Below are 20884 nucleotides of genomic sequence, written 5' to 3'. Positions count from 1 at the left end.
TTCCCCCCACCCACCTCTCCTTCCACTACCCCTTGTTCGTTTCCCAGAGTTAGGAGTTTATAATCTAATGTTCTTGAGGATGTCTGGGTAGCTCAGTGGTTGAGCATGTGCCTTTGGCTCAGGGGGTGATCCCGGGGTCTAGGGATCGAGTCTCACATCTGGTTCCCCACAAGGAGCCTGCTTCTCCCTCTACTTATATCTCTGCCTTTCTCTCTGTGTGTCTCTTATGAATATAAAAATAAATAAAATCTTTAAAAAAATGAGCTGATGTGCTTGATATACACACGCACACACACACACACATTACCTATAAAAAATAGAATGAAATAATGCCCTTCAGAAAATCATTGAGGCTCTCAATTCAGACTTGAGTTTTAGAGGTTGAATAGGATTTCCAAATGAGTAGATTTAATCTCAGGGGCTTAGGATGTGGAGTCATAAGGTTAGTCACTGTACTCTGATGGGACATGTAAGTACTTGTTCAGAGGCAGGGAAGTTAATGGCAGTTTTGAGATGAGATGGGTTCATTAAGTCTAGAGCAGAGGGCATGTGACAGAACATGCATAGGAGATGAAATTAGACATATGCAGAAATCTTCATTGTTGGGATTAAAAGATATTTGTTTTTTTTTTTGTTTTGTTTTGTTTTTTTCCCTGACAACAAGTAATTGGAAGGTCTTGAGAACAGTCACATTTTTCAATTCATGACTTAGAAAGACAAGTAATTGAAATGTGATAGTTCTATGTGGCCAACCTGTTAGAAGTTCCCATTGAAGAGGGATAAAAGACAGATTGTAGCATTTGTAATGGGAATAGACAAGTGAGGATTGAGGAAAGAGACACTGAAAATACAACTGGCAGGTGTCAACAGTGATAGAAATGGGGATAAAGCAGGAGGAGGAATTGGTTATGATGGCACTTGTTTCTCAAGCTGATAGCTGCAGATGAATTCCCTCCTTCCGATGATAATTTCACACTTCATAATTTATATCAGTAACTTAGACACCTGTGTCTCCAGTTCTGACTTCTCAAAATATTATCTGTTGTAAATATGCTCAATGCTGAATGTATATTTGCCTCCAAACATGGTCTGTGGTATCCCTATCTCAATAGTGCCATGCTTTCTAGTTAATAGTAGCTATTACATCGGCATTAAATTGAGGTGTTTTTGTGTTGTGTTTGTTTTGTTTTGAGATTTTATTTATTTATTTAACCCAGAGAAAGAGAGAGAGACCACACCAGCAGGGGGAGCAGCAGGGAGAGGGAGAGGAAGTAGACTCCCCACCTGAGCAGGGAGCCAGACCTGAGGTTCGATCCCAGGACCCTGGGATCTTGACCTGAGCTGCTGGCAGATGCTTAACTGATTGAGCCACTCAGGTACCCCATAAATCAAGTTTTTTTTAACAGTAACATTATGTTACTTTCATGGCTTAAGGATTTAAGTATGTCTAGGATTGACTACTACATAATACAATTTAATTTGGGGATATGATCAATATCAACAAATGCAAGCTCAGTACTTATAGGGTACAAATATAAATAAGAAATAATCCCTGCCCTTAATTATATTAATTCTCAATTGAAACCATCTGACATTTAACACTATTAAATGTAATACAAGGCATACATGCTACAAATACTATAAAAAATCTTTTTAAATGTCCCTAGAACACAAAGGAAAGACTTTATTTTGACAGAAAGGGTAGAAATAGACTTCATCAAATAATTGTATTTGAATAGGACTTGAAAAATAGAGGTGCAAGTTTTCTTGCTGTATTCTGCAGAAGTCTCACTTAACCTAATATTTATTTAATGGATACCTGAGTCCCACATATAAAAAGATTTATATTAGTGTCTGCTTGTTTTATAAGTTAAACATTAAAAAATTCTGTATTTAGGAATCATCATGTTTCATACTGATTATAAGGCTTCCACAATCTAACTCTGTAACCTAATGAAATTGGTAGATGATCACATACCTAGCCTCGAGACTGGCACCCTTGTTTAAATTGTTTTCTTATATTCTGTTTGGATAAAAATAATCATAGATAATGAATCAGATCACAAGCAATGATTTCTTTAAATAGCAAAACAATAAAAGTTAGGCTTAGGTTATCCAGAATTACCCCTCATGTATGTATGTCTGTACACATATGCAATTTGGGTTGGAGAAAAAAAAAAAAAAAAAGTGTGTGACTGTGGTCAAAATAAAAGCTAGAGGGAAGATAATTGCAAATTTAACAAGTTGTAAATTAGCAACAACAATAAAACTGCATTGACTAAATGTATTTAAAATTTCATGAAAGTATTAATGGAGACAAAAAAAGTTGTATATTTCTCTTTTACATAGTTGATTTATACAGTTGAAGTCAATTAGTCATATGTAACTAACAGAGGACTAGAGCAAATGGAATGACCATCTCATTTATTCTTAATTTGTTCCAATAATAAGACCACTCAAAGAACATGTTGGATGCAAGATAAACATATATGCATGTTTATTTCTAGGATTACAATGTATTTTGACATAATAAAATTCACCCATCTCAATCTATTTCCTCAGATCTAAAAAGATATAGCAACATAATTTTAAACTGTTAAGGGCATTTTTAAAAAGCTTAACTAGCATAAAATAATCGATGGTGTGTCACATCCTCAGGTTTCCCAAATCTTCATTTCGATCGCAGTAGGATTTTTAGTCATGGATACAGATTTTTCCCAAATTACCTCAGGAATTATTTAGGGTCCACAAAATGGACCTAAATGGGTGGCAGATGATCAACTAAGGCCATTTCTAGGGTCAGCAGCTTAGAAAAGCTTTAGAGCTTTGGAAAGTTGTGTATGAGGTGACCGAATTAAAACCCACACTTTAATTAATAACTCCGGAACTTTCACATGACCCTAGAACAGCACATGTGGAGGGGTTTAACCTTATTCATGAGGGAATTGGAAAGTTAACTCACCCCCCCACCCCCTTACAGCTTAACACAAAAGACTTGTCTTTAAAAGGCAGAAGCTTTTGTTTGAGAAAGAAATTAAAACTCAAAATCTCAAGGTCAGTCAACCTGATGTTATTAAACTCATGTGCAGCTAAATCATCATCTGTGGGTTTTGAGGTTATAATAAGGAGCAATAAAGCATAGATAATTTGCAGGAGGAAGACAAATTAGACTTGGCCAAATAAACCCAGTGTGACCATACCCTTCAGTACAAAGACAATTCAATTGCCTGTCTTAAAAAAATAATAAATAATAATTCATCTAAGATTAAATAAAGCCTGGAGGAGGTCATTAACGGCACCACGAGTTCTCATGTCAGTCGATTGATCTGCTTTTCAATCACATAATTGATTTTATGTTTTCTAAAGTGGACAACATTTAAAAATAGTAATGCCTCGAAAATCACTTTCCAAACTCAGTATCAACACCAAAGAAAATAAATATCTGGCACTTAGTGTTAGGTTCAATAGTGTATGAGGACAGTAAGTGTGGTAATGGTGGCAGTGGGTTTTCTGTAAAGTGGCCGAGCAGACTGGCTTCACTGAACACATCTGTGCTTCCCTGAGGACTCCACAGATGCCCCCTCCCTTTGGTAGATGAAGATTTAGGTAGGAGGAGAAATCAGAATGTAATTAGATGTTATGGCAGTGCCCAATCTAAAGAAGCGTCCCTCTGTATGGGGGCTGGTTGAAATAACATGTGTGCACTCTTGTTTGTGACGTCCTAGTTGGATGTATTGGACAGACTGGGAGGAAGATGAAATAGATGACAGCGTGGGAAGGATCGAGAAGGCCTGGATGGATGGCTTCAATCGGCAGATTTTTGTGACTTCAAAGATGCTGTGGCCAAACGGTTTAACTCTGGACTTTCACACCAACACATTATACTGGTGTGACGCCTATTATGATCATATTGAAAAAGTGTTTTTGAATGGAACTCACAGGAAGGTAAAAGACAAATACTGCTGTTTTTTTTAACTCACAGGCTGCTTCTTCACAGAGCCTTGTTGTTGTGTTAAAAATACTTTCAAGTTTATTTTTACCCCTCTGAGGTGGCTGCCAGTAGTCTCTGTGGGGTGGCTGAAGGAGGCTGAGCATTAAGCAGTGCAGCTGGCGCTTGCCTCCGGGAGACCAGGACCAGCTCACTGTGGTATGCCAGGATTTGTGGGATTTTAAAAAGTAGCTCTCAGGATATCAGAGCTGTTTTAAAATGCAGTTTTCCTCCATTATTGATGAGTTTGCTATGACCAAGCAACCCAACTCTATTCCAGTATCTTTAATATTTGCAGGTGAAATTTAACCTACATAATATGAAAAAGTAATTATCCTGCATTTATTTGAATAAAGAGCTTCATGACATTGGAATTGAAACACAAAAATAAACTGAACTTCAGGTCTATTACTTTGAACAAATCTCAACTTCCTCTTGCCTCTTTTGGTAGGATCATTGCAAAATGATTTTGAAATTCTTGAGTAAAATTGAGGATGGAGTTGATTGTGTGCCAACAGAGGCAGTGTTGACAAAACATCGCCTCTACATTTCATCTTATAAAAACCCAAGTGGATATAACATTATGAACTGGCTTCAACACTTTTGTTAAATAATAGAAAGTAGAATGTTAGAAATTATTAAAATGCCTCTGTTGATACTATATGTCTTTCTTTTTGGAAAGGAAGACTGCATAGTTGGCCAAGCCTACTCATTATGAATTCTGTTTAAGAAATAAGCAGTACATTAATCAGTTAAGGCTACTTCAATCATTAGTTGACTCTAACTGTGCTTTTAGTATGTTCCCTCAAGTAGTAAAATTGATTGGCATTTAATCTAATGTCACATACTTAACAGGTGTCAAATAAATATATATGATTCCTTTAAAGATATTGATATGTACACCACATAGAAAATATTGTACTGGCTAGCATATTCAGCCTTCATGGAAGTGAGAAAGTAGAGGTAAGAAACTGTCTTAATTATTCAGTATATGAGTATGTGATATGAAGAATTCAGAAAAAGGAGCAAAAGTTGAATTTCTAACCCTATGTTATTTGGATAACTTCTTCATTTTTTTAATATTCAATGGAGTAAGTACAAAATGCTTTTTCATATTGTATATAATATCATTTTATAAATGGTGAATGGTGAAAAAGTACTATTATTGAAGGTGTGATTCTTTATTCCTCTTCTACAATTGCTCCAGTTGAACAAAAACAAAATACAACAAAGAAAATCAGACTGAAATTAGCCAATGAGTCTTATTTACCTACTTACTACTAATAAATGTTTATATGTTCAAAATTAAAATCTTTACTTCCCTCCCTGCCATTCATCTCCTAGATTTCTTCCATTTGCATTGGCCAATTAAGTAGGAGAATCCCTTTCATTCCCAATGTGGTAAGACCATGATCTAGTCCTTGGCTGTTTCATAAGTAATATCACAATACACATAATGACACTAATTACTCAGATCAAATTCTATTCCAGGTTATGTTACTGGAATATCATAAAGAAAAGAAACAGGGGAGAATGTCAGACAAAGTCATTTTAATGTGTTCATTTCTTGACCATATGAGTAATGTCATATATGAGAGGCTTTAAATGGATGAAATATAAATAATATCCTTCAAATAACATATCCTAAAAACAGAAAAAAATATGCTCACATTGTGAAATCTGTTTTTCAAATGCACTGAGAGCAAACATGAGTTAAGATATTAGATCATTATCTGCTATACTTATTTTAATATCATTTTCTCTAAATATTTAGTTATGTTTTTAAAGATCAGTTCTGATTTTTCACAATGTGTTTATATTTTACAGATTGTTTACAGTGGGAAAGAGTTGAACCATCCTTTTGGACTGTCGCATCATGGGAATTATGTGTTCTGGACTGATTATATGAACGGTTCCATTTTTCAACTAGATTTGATAACGAACGAGGTGACATTACTGAGGCGTGAAAGACCACCCCTGTTTGGGCTTCAGATTTATGATCCACGAAAGCAACAAGGTATTAAAAACCATATAAAATTTATTCTGGGTTTTACCTACAGTAATACTTCACAATATTTGCAAAAGGTTTTATTTTGATGGTGTCACTGAAGCTTTATGATTAAAAAGGGTCTAGTCACTCCCAAGTCAATCAAATCTTAGACTTTATTACCATAAACATCTATTATTTATTGTTCAAAATAGCTTGAGCAAGTAACTGGGAATTCTATTTTAGTGAAGTTCAAGATTTTTTCCAAATGCTTCCTTTTTCAAGTCATCTTCTTATTATTTAGAGGAAAAAGATTGAAAAAGACTGTTAAAGCTAAAAAAAAAAAAAAATCCACTTCATGTTCTAAGGTTAAGTATTGTGAGCAATGAGAACAACTTTTCATGGGAAAGGAGTATTATGTAAAACTATTTTAAAACAAGTCATACAATGAAAAGAGTATTGCAAAAAAAGTATTTTAGTATATTTATCTGATTAGTTTCATGTCAATTTAAGGAATGTTTAATTATATTAGTTGTTATGAAAGGGAAATAACCTACCATGATATTCATGCCTTATAAAAGTCAGGTAATGTCATTGTATGTTTTATCTACATGAGTTTTTAATACTTATCAGGCCATCTACAAATTGCATGACTCAGAATTTAGGCATTAAACAAAGAAAACAGCTTAGTAAATTATGTGATAGATTTTTGTTATGAATCAAAATAGTCATTGTTTCTTTCATTTATGGTGATATTCTTGTGAAAATTTAATGAGTATACATTTCAATAAATTTAGAATGAAAAAATAATATCCTGAGTTTTTAAATGTGTATATTGTCAATAGAAAATTATCTAGCAGCAAGAGATTTTTTTAAAAGATATTTTGGCTAAATCAGAGATTTTAAAAGCAAATTATTGAAGTGCTTCATGTTCCCCCCGCCCCCCCACCTACGGTATTAAAATTGCCTCATTGGGATACAAGTGCAATTTTATAAAATAATAGAAGTATAAAGTGAGAAGTTTCAATAGCTAAGAAAAGATAAAATCTTTAAAAAGAATAAAAGTGAATTTATTCGAGGTGGTATAAGCTATATTTGTGGACCAGCAATGAAGAAGAATGACAATTGTCTAGATAGGTAAAATGGTAATATGTTGTTACATTCATGTCAATCCTACTCCTTACCCCCTTCCTTCCCAAACATTATTGAGTGTCTACACTGAACTGGGGGCAAGACCTTGAAAAGGGATAACCCTTTTCATCTCCTGGAGGATCTTCTTTGCCTGATTGTTGTTCTAATATCGCAAACATTAATATCCTGGATTTTATTAAAGTAATCAGTATACAATTCCATTTCCCATTTCCATTCTCATAAAAATTGTTAATCTTGAATGCCATTGCTGAACTCCCTCTAGTCAAATTCCATGATGTTTTCAAATCTTCATTTTCTTCAAACTTCTAGTTGCTTTAGAAAGTTGGTGAATTAAATGCAACATGTGAGATAATACCTGTCTTACTGTAAAATGGTTTTGGGCTTAAACTCAGATTCGAACACTTTTTGTTCTGAAAACTTAAGACATATCGTGAAAGGTCAACAAAGATAAATGCTTTCAGGGCACCTAGGTAGCTCAGTGGTTGAGCATCTGCCTTTGGCTCATGTCATGATCCCAGGGTCCTGGGATTGAGTTCCCTGCAGAGAGCCTGCTTCTCCTCTGCCTATGTCTCTGCCTCTCTGTGTCTCTCATGAATAAATAAATAAAATCCTGAAAAAAAAAAATAAATGCTTTCTTCATAAAATTCCTATAAGGATTAAATCACTGGATTACTAATTGTAATTAGAAAATGTGTGCCTCCCACATATTTTATATTAATTTTCCTTTATCACTTCTCTATAAAGAGGCATATTGTTAAAGTTTCCTTTCATATAAACATGTTAAGTAAATATTCAAAGGAATAATGTGTCACAATCACATACAAGGGAGCACATGCCTCTGGTAGGACTATGTGGAACGTACTCCCTGTGTTTCATGAGGAAATCTGCTCAGTGTTCTAGACAGTGCCATTGACATATAATTGCTCAATGCTATCTCTTGGATGGAAAATACTTTTTTTTTAAAGTACTTTTTAAAAATGTTCAATTAAAGGCACATTAAAATGAAAGCTTAGCCCTAATTACTAAACTTTTTATGTAACTTTTATTGTAGAAACCATTATGTTTTGTGTTACTGAAAGAATGTGTTTGGGCAAGTTGATGGATTATTTTTCATAAACTTAGGTGAAATAATCAATTAGTTTGAGTTTCCTACCCAGTCTTCTTGTAGCTAAGGATTGAATACTACTTAAGTGGATCTTTTGAATCAATTATATAGTATGGAGAGATGTCTGGCCAACATATTTTTCATTTACTCAATAGATATTGAAATGGATAACCTACTTAGGATCTAAATATTTAATTTTTTACTAAATTAACCAGAATGGGTAGATTATGCACACAGATATTCAAATACAGACATGTTATCTTACTATATTATAATGTTCTCTTAGTGAAAATCATGAGAGAGTGATATTTCTTTTTTGCATCTTGTGAACACAAGATATTAATAAAAATTTAGAAACAAATAGTGGCACACAAAATTTGGTTATATAGTATTTTGTTATATTATTTTTATAGGAATAAAATAGTTGCAATTGAATAGAAAACCAGCTTCCTACATAGTTACAGATCACAATTTCTTCATTGAATGTGATAAACTAGTCTCATATGGCCTTGTATTTTCTGTCTCTGAGGTACTATGGTTTATATGACTACATACCTTATGTAAACTTACATGAGTATTTATACATGTATCTATGAATATATATATGTATATACAGATATATACATAGATGCTAGATAATATCACACACACACACACACACACACATACACACACACCCTACCCCACAGTAATACCAGGGAAAAAATCCAGGAATGTTATTAATGTAACATTCATATTCATATTAATGTAACATCTAAACTCTTTTAGACTCGGTGTCAGAAAATTAGTCAGCTAATTTGACCTCTCCAGATCAGAAGAGACTCTTATCAAATTATTTGTTAATATAGCAGCTAATTTCAGGAAGGTAGATATATAACCATACTAAAGAGAAAACTACCCCTAGGAATGAATTCCTAAATAATTCCAAAACATTTTTTCTCATATGCTACTGTCGTTTCTTCTGATTTAATTAAACTTTGTGGGTTTTTTTTTTCATTTACATTAGATATCTAGAAACATTGTTAAAATCCTCTCCTGAAATTTCTCATATAAAGTACAGCAATTGTATAAAACTAACATACTTTCTCCTGTTTATTCTCTAGGTTCAGAGGCACACTTTAATTTTTCCCACATGTTTTAGAGAATGGAATCATCAAAACTAAGTGCAGGATCTAAAAAGAGTTAATGAGGTATATGCCTGGGTGACTCAGCAGTTGAGCATCTGCCCTCAACTCAAGGCATGATCCCAGGGTCTAAAACAGAGTCCCACATCAGGCTCCCTGTGAGAAGCCTGCTTCTCACTCTGCCTATGACTCTGCCTCTCTCTGGTTCTCTCATAAATAAATAAGTAAAATAGGAAAAAATAAAATAACAAGTGTTAATGAATAGTTTTTAATATAAAATTATAGAATTAAAAATAATAGACTAGCTTCTATGCCAAATATATGAACTTAATTAATAATTAACTATAATTCTAACTACCAGGAAATGGGCTAAATATTCTTATTTGAATCTCATAAAATATATTTAAGGTAGATATTATTTGTTTTTATCGTGCATTGAAAACCCCAAGGATCAGGCCTATGTAGCCATTTGCCCTCAGGAAACAATGAGCCAGGGATAAACTGGGATTCAAATTCAGGTTTGTCTGACCATGAAGTATTTTTTTGTGACTAATTTATGTGGCCAATTTTATGAAAATTATATAACCACTATACTTTTAGAAAGTGTATGTCTTTTCTGTAGCCATTGTAGTTTTATCACTGATAAATTTTTATTGATAACTTAAAAAAAATGAAGTTCTTGACTACCTTATAGAACCCAGGATTCAGAGATTTCATATTACAAAACACTAGTATAACAAACACAGTAATTTTTACTTAATGTATGATATGTTTATTAAACACATTATTGTGTAGGTCTAGTAAAATTTACCTATAGTGATAGGGCCATCATCACAAAATTTATCTTTCCAAATTTTCCATTTTGATAATAATCACCATCAAAAAATAACCCAAATGACACTCCTAATTAAGTTAAGACACACACAGAAGCACACACACCACACAAAGTAGCTTCAAAGCAAGGCAAATGTAAAAATTTTTAATGAGTATATAATTCTTCAAGGGAGAAAAGACACACTTTATCTTTTCCTAGGATTGATTGACATCATTCAAAGTTGATTTTTCTGAAATTATCCTAGATGAAATCAGGATCTGGACTCAAGATCCCATTCTACTAGTTTTCACCCAACCTTTAGAAAGAATGTAAAGTCTAATTTCTCTTCCAACTACAAGTCAAATTATCTCTCCATCAAGTAGGATAAAGAAAATCTCCATTGGCTTATGTGTTTCATATTAGGGTCAGATGCTTCTAACTTCACTTATGATAAAACTCTGAGAAGAGTCCAGGAAGCATATGGAAAAGGGGATTTCTTCCTCTCACCATTCTGATGAAGATTTAGATAAAATGAAACAGTAGGGATTCCTTTGTGGTGATGATTTACATATTCTGTTATTTGCTAGAAATAAAAGACGCTTTATTAACAAAGGTTAAATTACTAAGGTCTATAAACAGCAATATTTTACTTTCTCATTTTATTTGAGTATAGTTGACATACAATGTTACATTAGTTTCCAAGTGTACAACTTAGTGATTTGATAAGTTTATATGTTATACTAAAGTTCATCACAAGTACAGCTGCCATCTGTCCTATTACATTGCTATCAAAATATCATTGACTGTATTTCTTCTGCTCTGTTTCTTATTCCTATGACTTACTCATTCCATAACTGGAGGCCTTTCTCTCTCATTCCTCTTCACTCAGTTGGTCCAGTCACCCACCCATTTCCCTCTGGAAACCATCAGATTTTTCTCTGTATTTATAGTTCTAATTCTGCTTTTTGTTTTTTCATTTTTTAAAGATCACATTTATGATTAGAATCATATGGTATTTGTCTTTCTTTGTCTGACTTATTTCACTTAGCATAATACCCTCTAGATCCATCCATGTTGTTAACAATGGCAAGAAATCACCCCTTTATATGATTGTATAATATTCTTCTGTAGGGTGTGTGCATATGTGTGTGTGTGTATGTGTGTGTGTGTGTATACACCATGTTTTTCTTATCCATTTGTTTGTTGATGGACACTTAGATTGCTTCCATGTCTTGGCTGTTGTAAATAATGCTGTAATAAACATATGGGTGCATGTAGCTTTTCAAGTAGTAAGCACTGATATTTTATTATAGGCTTGTGAAATGTTTTCATATATCATTTGTGTCTTTATTACTGTTCTTTGACAGTTATAATACACCTAGACCACTATCTTGAACTTAATTCTAAAAGGTACTCTTCATTTGTTTTCCTTGAATATTTGATTTTTTTAAAAAGTATTTGCTTCCACAGTAATTTAATCTAGGATATCTCATTATGCTGTTTTCACTGTTATTTTGTCTGTCCTTTATTGATTTAATTTTATTTTGTCATATACAAAGAAGTTAAGAGTATAAAAGCAGGAATTTTAGATTAAGAAAAATCTATGTTTCTGATTATTTAGAAATGATGATAATAAACAATAACACCTAATTCTAAATCATTATTTAATATAAAGATTATTAATTTCTAGGCATTAGAAAAGTCATTTAATCCCTATCTCACCAGTAATCCCATCTGCAAATGAGATAAATCTATCTTAGAAGTTCATTAGAAAAATTAAATTAAATATATAATAATACATAAATATATACATGATCTATAAATATATACATAATAAATAAATATCCCTCCTGCTGATGACTATAGATTTCCAATAATTATAACTATCAATATGTTAATGAACAGTCTTCCATTTTTTGACATCATCATCATCATCATGTCCTGTAACCTTCCTCTTTCCTGGTACTTATCTACACACATACCTCTATCTCTTCTAACCAACGTGCACATTCCTTTTATTTCCCAGTGCATCATATATTTTTTAATGTTTCTGAATTTTATTTAGGATTCAGTAGGTATCCTGAATATATTAATGAATATGTAATATGCATATGCATGTATATGTGTATATCTTTATGCCTGTGTATGTCTCCTAGAAAGAGTGTGAACCTGAACTGGCTGAGTTTGGATAGAATCAGAGTTCTCTGATGTATTCACTTCCCTCCTTTTGCAGGTGATAATATGTGCCGAGTAAATAATGGGGGCTGTAGTACACTGTGCTTAGCCATTCCAGGAGGTCGAGTATGTGCTTGTGCTGATAATCAACTTCTAGATGAAAACGGGACAACTTGCACATGTAAGTTTTGTTTGTGTGTTTGTTATTCTCATTGATTATATATGTCTTTTAGGAGAAAAAAAAACAGATGAAACCAAAGGAATTAAAATCAATCTTGGAAAGTGAATTAAGAGAATCGCTTAGGTATATTTCTTTTTAGACTACAAATAATTAACGGAATTCATTTGTATTAAAACAAAGGTTGAATAATGATGAAGTTTTCCAGAGCATTTGTGAAAAAAGCAAAGCAAAACATATATATATATATATATATATATATATATATATACATATGCCACACCACAGGAGAAAATATTTCATAAAATTGTTAAGGACCTTCACCGTAGGGCAAGCTCTGTTATCTATCTTTGTTGAAAGCGAAGGAGGCAAAAAATAGATTTAGGGGAATTCTAGACTTTATCAAAATACTGAATTAATTGGATTGATTGACCTGGATTAAAGGCACTTTATTAACTTTTACTGACCTTCCTCAATTTACTGCATCTTGTCATTTCAATGTGACTCTTTTGAAATTTGTTCTCTTTATACATCATATCAAGTCCCTTCACCATGGCAATAGGAGCAATGCTATGTATTAGGTACTTAGTACTATATAAACATTTATGGAATAATTTGATCTTGACTTGCATGTTACTCATGATTCTTCAGAGAAACAGAACCCATAGGATATAAATATATAGAAGGGATTTGTTATAAGGAATTAGCTCATGCAATTATGGAGGATGACAACTCCTGGTATTCATAGTCAATGAGTTAGAAACTGAGGAGTATCAGTGGTATAGCTCCAGTCTGAATGCTAGTAGGCTAAAGACCCAAGAAGAGCCAGTGTTTCAGTTGAACTCTGAAGGCAGGGGAAAAAAACCAATGTCCCAATTCAAGGTAGTCAGGCAGGAAGAATTCCTCTTATGTGCAGGAAGACAGGCCTTTTTGTTCAATTCAGGCCTTCAGCTGGTTGGATGAGGGCCACTCACCTGATTAATGTAGTCTACAGATCCAAATGCTAATCTCATCAAAAACACTTTAACAGACACACCCAGAATGATATTTAACCCAACCTCTGGGCACTCTAAGGCCTATTCAAATTGACGCATAAAATTAACCATCACAAATGTTAAATAGTACATAAATAAATGCATTTTTCATCAGTTATAATTATTGTCTAGGGGAGGCAGAAGAAGAGAAAAGTATGATAAGATTTCAACCTATCTGAAATGTTTTATTTCTTCTAAATAAATGTTGAGGATAAGGGATTTTTTAAAATAACTTAATACATAGTAACATTTGAGAAATACACAGAAAAAATTTAAGTGAAAAATCATGCCATAATGCCACAATTCAACAATAATCTATTAAGACATTTTGATGTTGTTTCTTATGATTATATATCCCTGGAGGTGATTAATTTTCATTACTAATAATAACTGTAGGTAAAATTTATTGAATTCAATATAGGATGTGAGATTTTATGATAAAATTTCATGGTCTTCTTTAACCCTTACAATAATCATTTCAGGAAGATACTATTACTAGCTCACTTTATTATTCAGAATGCAGGACTTGAGGGATAATAACTTTACATAATTTACATAATTAGTACATAGGACATTTGGAATTTAGACCCCAAATTATTTTATTTTGGAAACGGAATTCTTAGTTATATTGCAGTTTTAGACATTTTGGATCATATCACAGTATAACTTACACTGTACTTTATTTTTACTTAGAAGCATAAGCATCTTATCATGTGACTACATAATCCTTGTAAACACAATTTTTAAACCATTTTTCTTCATATTTCTACTTAATATTGGTGTTATATCTGATGGATTGTTCTAGACTATTTGTGTATTTCTTTATTTTTTATGATCTGTTTTGTATTTTACCATATAGTCCATGGTCAGCTTGTTACATTTTTTTAAAACATTTGTAATAATACCACCAGTTTTAAATCTTATTAGTATTATTTTGAATTTTAACTATTTGAGATGAGAACTTTGACTTTCTTTATACTGTTCTCAGGACGCTTGGGTGACTCAGTCAGTTAAGCGTCTGCCTTCAGCTCAGGTCATAATCCCAGGGTTCAGGGATGGAGCACCACATGGGGCTCCCAGTTCAGTGGGGAGCCTGCTTCTCCCTCTCTTCCCCACTCCTACTCTCTCTTGCTATCTCTGTCTCTCTCTCAAATAAATAAATAAAATTAAAAAAATTTATACTATTCTCTTTATTTTCCTCAATTTCATTCCTTATTGTAATTTAGGATTTCTGACAAGGAATATTATTTTGAATCTTCAATCAGAAAGTCTTTTTATAAAATGTTTGACATGCATAGCTAGTTTGTTGATCAATTTTATAATAGTTTCTTTTAGATCTGAGTCAGTGCTCTATTAGTATATTGCTTAGGATTCAAACTTCAATTCCTTGTTGTTTATTAATATCCACTGATATTTAGGATAAATATTTCTTGAAGTTGTTTTTTCAAGAGGAGCACAAAGACCACATACTGTAGAGTTCCTGTGTTTTCTAAATAGGCCTCATTTGCATTTATATACGATCGACAATTCTGGAAATTAATTCTTGGCTAAACATAAATTTCTCCAAATTCTGGAAATACTATTTAATTTATTCTGGAATAATATACTTGAGAGTACAATTATGAATTATGTTTCTCTGGGCAAACTTTTTTCACTGTTAGGATTTTTAAATTGTCTGTTAAGACAATTTTCCATAGAACATAATTATCAGAAGTTTACTTTCTTCGAGTCTTCAGGTGGTTTCCTTCTTTTGTTCTGTGGTATAATTTTTTGATTTCTATTTTATTGTTTATGTATCATAAGAAGAAATCTATAAAGACCTATAGTTTGTCAATAGACAGAATTAAGCATTACTTTGAACAACATAAAATCTGTATGGTTGTCTGATAGACTAAATCTTATCTTGGTTATTGAGAAAGAGAAAGGTATAGTTTATATGTACATTTCCAAGTTCAATTTTTAGTGTCTACCACAGATTCATCTAAAGTTATTGTTCTGGCATAAAATGAGATTTTTTTGCTATCCCAGCTGAATAACTCTGACATTTTGAACAGATGAAATGTGTGTGTACACACACACACACACACACACACACACACAGTACTCTTTATGGACCTCTCACAAGCATCATCCTTCCTTTGCTCTACCCTCAGATTTCCTCTCAAGGATAGAAGCTAACGTGCAAGTATCTCCTTTTTTTGATAGGCACAGACATTATAGTCAGTACTCATGAGCAAACAGTCTCTATTTTTTTTAACCTAAATAGAGATTGGCTTATTCAATTTTTAATGGTATAAGTTAGAGAAGCTTCTAGCTGAATATTTAAACCTTGTCCTATTGGTCTTGCAAAAAAGTCAAAATTCCCTTAAGATAATGTCAGTCGAATAATCAAGAGGCTGAGTTTTAGGGAATCTTGTGAGTTTTTCTCCTTCATCTTAGTTTTTCATAGTGGGAAGTTGGAGGGAGAGTGTATACATCAGATCTATCTAGATGACTTTTTAAGCTTGAAATGTTCTAATTAGTTCTTTAATTTTAATTGTGTGAATCATAATTATCTGGATCATTCGCCTTCAAATTATCTTTTCTATTTCCTTCATTCTATGCCCCATTTAAAACTTATGGATTTCTTAAGAATTGGCATATTTCTATATCAACATTGATATAGAAAAGATACTGACCATTGAATATCTCTGTGTCAATAAAAACTGGATGACTTTTGGCTTTTAAAGAAATACTATACACAGTGTTGGCCATGCAGTTATGATAGGAAATTTCTTATCATGACTGGACACATGCGATTATACATCTGGTGAAAGAAATTGTTTTGCAACTATTGGTATTCTTTCTAATATCTACAATTCATCGATGATGCAACTCAAGGCAATAAAACGAGACAGGAAAGATTATCTTATCTATACTTGTTACAATAAACAATGTTAAATCAACATAACCATCTGGCTCTTATTTGGGAATTCGTTGTTGCATTTGGTTGTTTAAAACTCTGCTATATCTTTAACATGGCATACAACTTGCCCAGGTTTCTTTCAGTTGTAATGGGAAAAATCATGAGTAAGCATATAACTCACTTCTTACAAACAATTCACAGTGTGTTTACATAAATTATTCCAGTTCCTATTCCTTTAATGACAAAAGTTTTTTAAGGATATGTTAGCCTTCAGACACATGAAAAAATGCTCAACATTACTCAGCATTAGGGAAATACAGATCAAAAACCACAATGAGATACCACCTCATACTGACCAGAATGGCTAAAATAAACAACTCCAGTGACAACAGGTGTTAGTGAGGATGTGGAAGCCTCTTACTCTGTTGGTGAGAATGCAAACTGTTGGAGCCACTCTGAAAAACAGTATGGCGCTTGCTCAAAAAGTTAAAAATAAAACTACCCTATGACCCAGCAATTGTATGTCTAGGTATTTATCCAAAAGATACAGAAATAATGATTCAAAAGAGCACATACACTCCAATGTTTATAGCAGCAATGTCCACAATAGCCAAAATATGGAAAGAGCCCAGATGTCCATTGACAGATAAAGAAGATGTAAGATATATATGCGATGGAATATCATTCAGCTATCAAAAAAGAATGAAATCTTCCCATTTGCAATGACATGAATGGAACTAGAGGGTATTATGCTAAGCAAAATAAGTCTGAGAAAGACAAATATCACATTATTTCACGCATATGTGGAATTTAAGAAATAAAAAAAGAAGGGAAAGAAAAATAAAATAAGATAAAAACAGAGATACAGACAAACCCTAAGAAATTCTTAACTGAGGGTTGCTGAAGGGGAGGTGGGTGGGGGGTGGGATAACTAGATAATGGGCATTAAGGAGGGTACTTGATGTAATGAGCACTGGGTATTATAGGCAACTGAAGATTCACTAAATTCTATCCCTGAAACTAATAATACACTATATGTTAACTAAATTTAATTTAAATTTAAAATAATTAAAAAGGATATGTTAGCCTTAGTTTTCAGATGAGGAAATTCAAGTGCAAAAGGACTACAAATAGAGTTCATGGTTGCAGAGTATGGTGTAGAACAAATATGATTGTGCCACTAACTTCTCATTAATGCTGATTCCTCTAAGCTTCTAATTTAGTTCAGATGAGATTCATTACAGTTTTGTGAACTGATTTCAACTGGATTAACTCTGTAATCTGAGTTAACAAGCAAAACAAAAATACATACTATAACCATTGAGATATGATTGTCCTGGTTCCAGTCATCCCCATTGAATTGACATGAACTGAACAAAAACCCATTGGCAGTTGGTCAGGTCAGACCAGAAGTAAACACTGGTGATTGTTTCTCAATGAAATTGCAGCATAAGGCTATGCCAGAAGAAGCATTCACCCAGCTGAAAAATATTGGCATGCTACATGATTGATTAAGGATGAATTCTAATGCCATACCTGGAAGAATCAAGAATGAGTGTAGGCTAGTGTCTTTGTCCTTGTGAATCTTGTGTGGCATGAGAAAATCCTCTCAGAACTAGAAATGAGACCTGGTACAGCATAGTAACTTGGAACTGACTGCCCTGGAGAAGCATATGCTACCCACTTGATCAATTATCAAATGAGTTTTTAATTTATTTTGGTGGCTTTGTGGAGAAAAACACAATATACAAAATTAATAAAAGAGGACATGGATAATCCTAAGAAATTAAGTTAAAGTTCTAAAAAAAGATAGTCTTTTTTTTAATAGCAGGATAATTTTGTCTAATATAATAAGACAGTATAAAATAAGACAGTAATTCTTTAAATTCCTCTTTAGTGGCCTGAAAGAAAAGACAGAATTTTCCAGTGTGCCTTACTCCCAAGAGAGCAACTTAAAAATATTGATCATCCAAGGGTAGCATTGCACAATTATATGTCAGTGGTACTCTGTGACCTTCTTTACCTTCTGGAACACCAGATATATTCCTCTGTCAAGAACAGTGCTCCACTATGGCTAAGCCATTTATCTGTTCAGCTGTGACAAGCCTTATGTTCTAGGATATATGCAATCTAATGTGTAGTAAAAAGTTTAAAGCAGTAAAAAGTTTAGAAGCCCTATCCAGATGAATATTTATGGCCTTCTGTGCATAGGAACTCACAGAAGATTATGTACCACTTAGGTTGGCTGCTCAGAAGACCACTCTATCTAATGAAAGGTCATCCCGCTATGATCTAAAGGAGAAATTCAAAACCCATCGCAGCATTTTTTGCACTGCCTTCCTACATAATCAAGCTTATATAAAGGCATTAAAAACACTGCAATTTCAAGTTTTCTTTTAGGTTCTTTTATCTCCCTGCTCAAATAAGAGATAGTTAGAAATTCTCCCCAAATACAAAAACAATCTATTAAATAAGTACATCCTAATGTAAAATGTATAGGAACCACAGGAAAGCTTCATTTATTTTTTTTCTGTATTAGTTCTCATTCTTTTATGACTAAATTATCATAATTTTGATACGGTCAACAGCAAAAACATCAGTTGACAGAGGAGACAATAAATACTTAGATTCATTACCACACTGGGATTGAAAAGAAGAAAAGTGAAGTGAGAAACATACATACTTGTTCATGGGCACCACAGCTTATTAAACCAAGGTGAGGAACATATGTATTGATTTCTGAGCTGAGATAAATCTGAGATGAGTCCAAACTAAGATAAAATAAGCCAGAAAGGTTTTCTCCCTTCACTTCATTATGATTTGGATATTAACTCCAGAAATCTCCAGTTTTTACTGGAAACTAATTCTAGAATGTATATTTCCTTTTGTAGTGCATGGAAGAGTCATGTGGAGACCTTCTAATTTCAATATTCTAATAGCTGGTATCATAGGATGTCTGAGACCTGACGAGTCCTTGCTGGGAATGTTATGATTCATGTTATTTTATTTTTGATCCTGGTTAAATTAAAGGATCATTTATTACTTTGTCAACTTTCTTACTGCTGATATCATGTTGTAATATTTTTATTGGAAGTGACCCTGGTAGGTAGAATTACAGGTTTTACATCAGTTTTCAAATTCACGGTGCAAAGTAGAACTCTAAAGCAAAGCTTGCAATTCTAGCACTTATTAATATATTAAAAGTACTCTATGTGTCAGCCCAAACACCCAAGTGCTATATAGGATCAGTCACATTAAACTTTGGAACTGGGGGATCCCTGGGTGGCTCAGCGGTTTGACGCCTGCCTTTGGCACAGGGCGCGATCCTGGAGTCCCGGGATCGAGTCCCACATCAGGCTCCAGGCATGGAGCCTGCTTCTCCCTCCTCCTGTGTCTCTGCCTCTCTCTCTCTCTCTCTCTTTCTGTGTGTGTGTGTGTGTCTATCATTAATAAATAAATAAATAAATAAATAAATAAATAAATAAATAAATAAAATTTAAAAAGAATTTAAAAAATTGTTTTAAACATTGGAACTAAAAAAAACAAAAACAAACAAACAAAAAAAAACATTGGAACTAAGTGACATACATGGAGCCTTTTCTGTATGTTCAATTTTTTTGGCTTGGGAGGGGAAACTTTATCACTCTTTCTGTTAATTTACATGTAGATTTTTTTCCTTCAGTTAAGCTAACTTCCCCCATGATCTTGGATGATGATAGAAGACTATTTATTAGCTTTTTAGCCAATTGAAGTGATACTATTTTCCTGAAGTACTTATATAGTCCCCAGAGATAGAATTTCTCACTATAATGAATGGCTGTAATGTAGAATTAAATCTCTGATAATTCCAGTAAGTTAAGCAGCAAGTATTTTTTAACGTCTATTCTATGCCTGGTTCTATTCTCAGTGAATTCTGTTCTGTATGTGACATTGTCCTTCCTACATTTAAGAATTTCAAGTGGAAACATTAAATATATAAAAATGGTCTATAAAATGGCTCTTATAGAGGCTTTTGCAAGGTAGATGGATATTAATCTTTTTTCTAGGTGCTATTGGCTCTCTTATGTGATGCCAAATATACTTGCTTCATCATCTCATTGGTTCTCATGGAAGTAGTTAGATTCCCTGGCCATCAGCTAGGGTGCTGAAATAAATGACATTGCTTCCCAATTCCACAGAATTAGGTCAATGCTTGGAAAAAGACCATGCTGTTTTAATGTCTAAAATGCCATCTTATCCAGATTATCACCTATCACATTAAATATTTTCTTGATAATGGACAAAAATAATCTCTCTTCTATCATTACAAGTCCTGCATATTCCTGATAGCATTGACAACATGGTTTCTTTGTAACATACTACATCTGGAAGACTTGGGTTAGGACTACAAAAAAACTAAATGTCATATACCTTGAACAACTT

At 33.2% G+C, this 20884-nt stretch overlaps 1 protein-coding gene across 1 annotated transcript in view; it reads left to right on the top strand.

Annotated features, from left to right (window-relative positions):
- LRP1B (LDL receptor related protein 1B) overlaps positions 1–20884 on the top strand; it is a 1959891-nt gene that overhangs the window by 1183770 nt on the left and 755237 nt on the right. Inside the window, exons 13-15 of the mRNA XM_038565111.1 lie at positions 3726–3945; positions 5816–6005; positions 12404–12526. Of these exons, the coding sequence (XP_038421039.1) occupies positions 3726–3945; positions 5816–6005; positions 12404–12526 (533 nt within the window). The remainder of the gene's footprint in view (positions 1–3725; positions 3946–5815; positions 6006–12403; positions 12527–20884) is intronic.

This window comes from Canis lupus, chromosome 19, assembly GCF_011100685.1.
Source record: "Canis lupus familiaris isolate Mischka breed German Shepherd chromosome 19, alternate assembly UU_Cfam_GSD_1.0, whole genome shotgun sequence".
Lineage (NCBI taxonomy): Eukaryota > Metazoa > Chordata > Mammalia > Carnivora > Canidae > Canis > Canis lupus.
The sequence above is the reverse complement of the archived record's forward strand: the minus strand, read 5'-3'. Positions and strand labels throughout refer to the sequence as shown.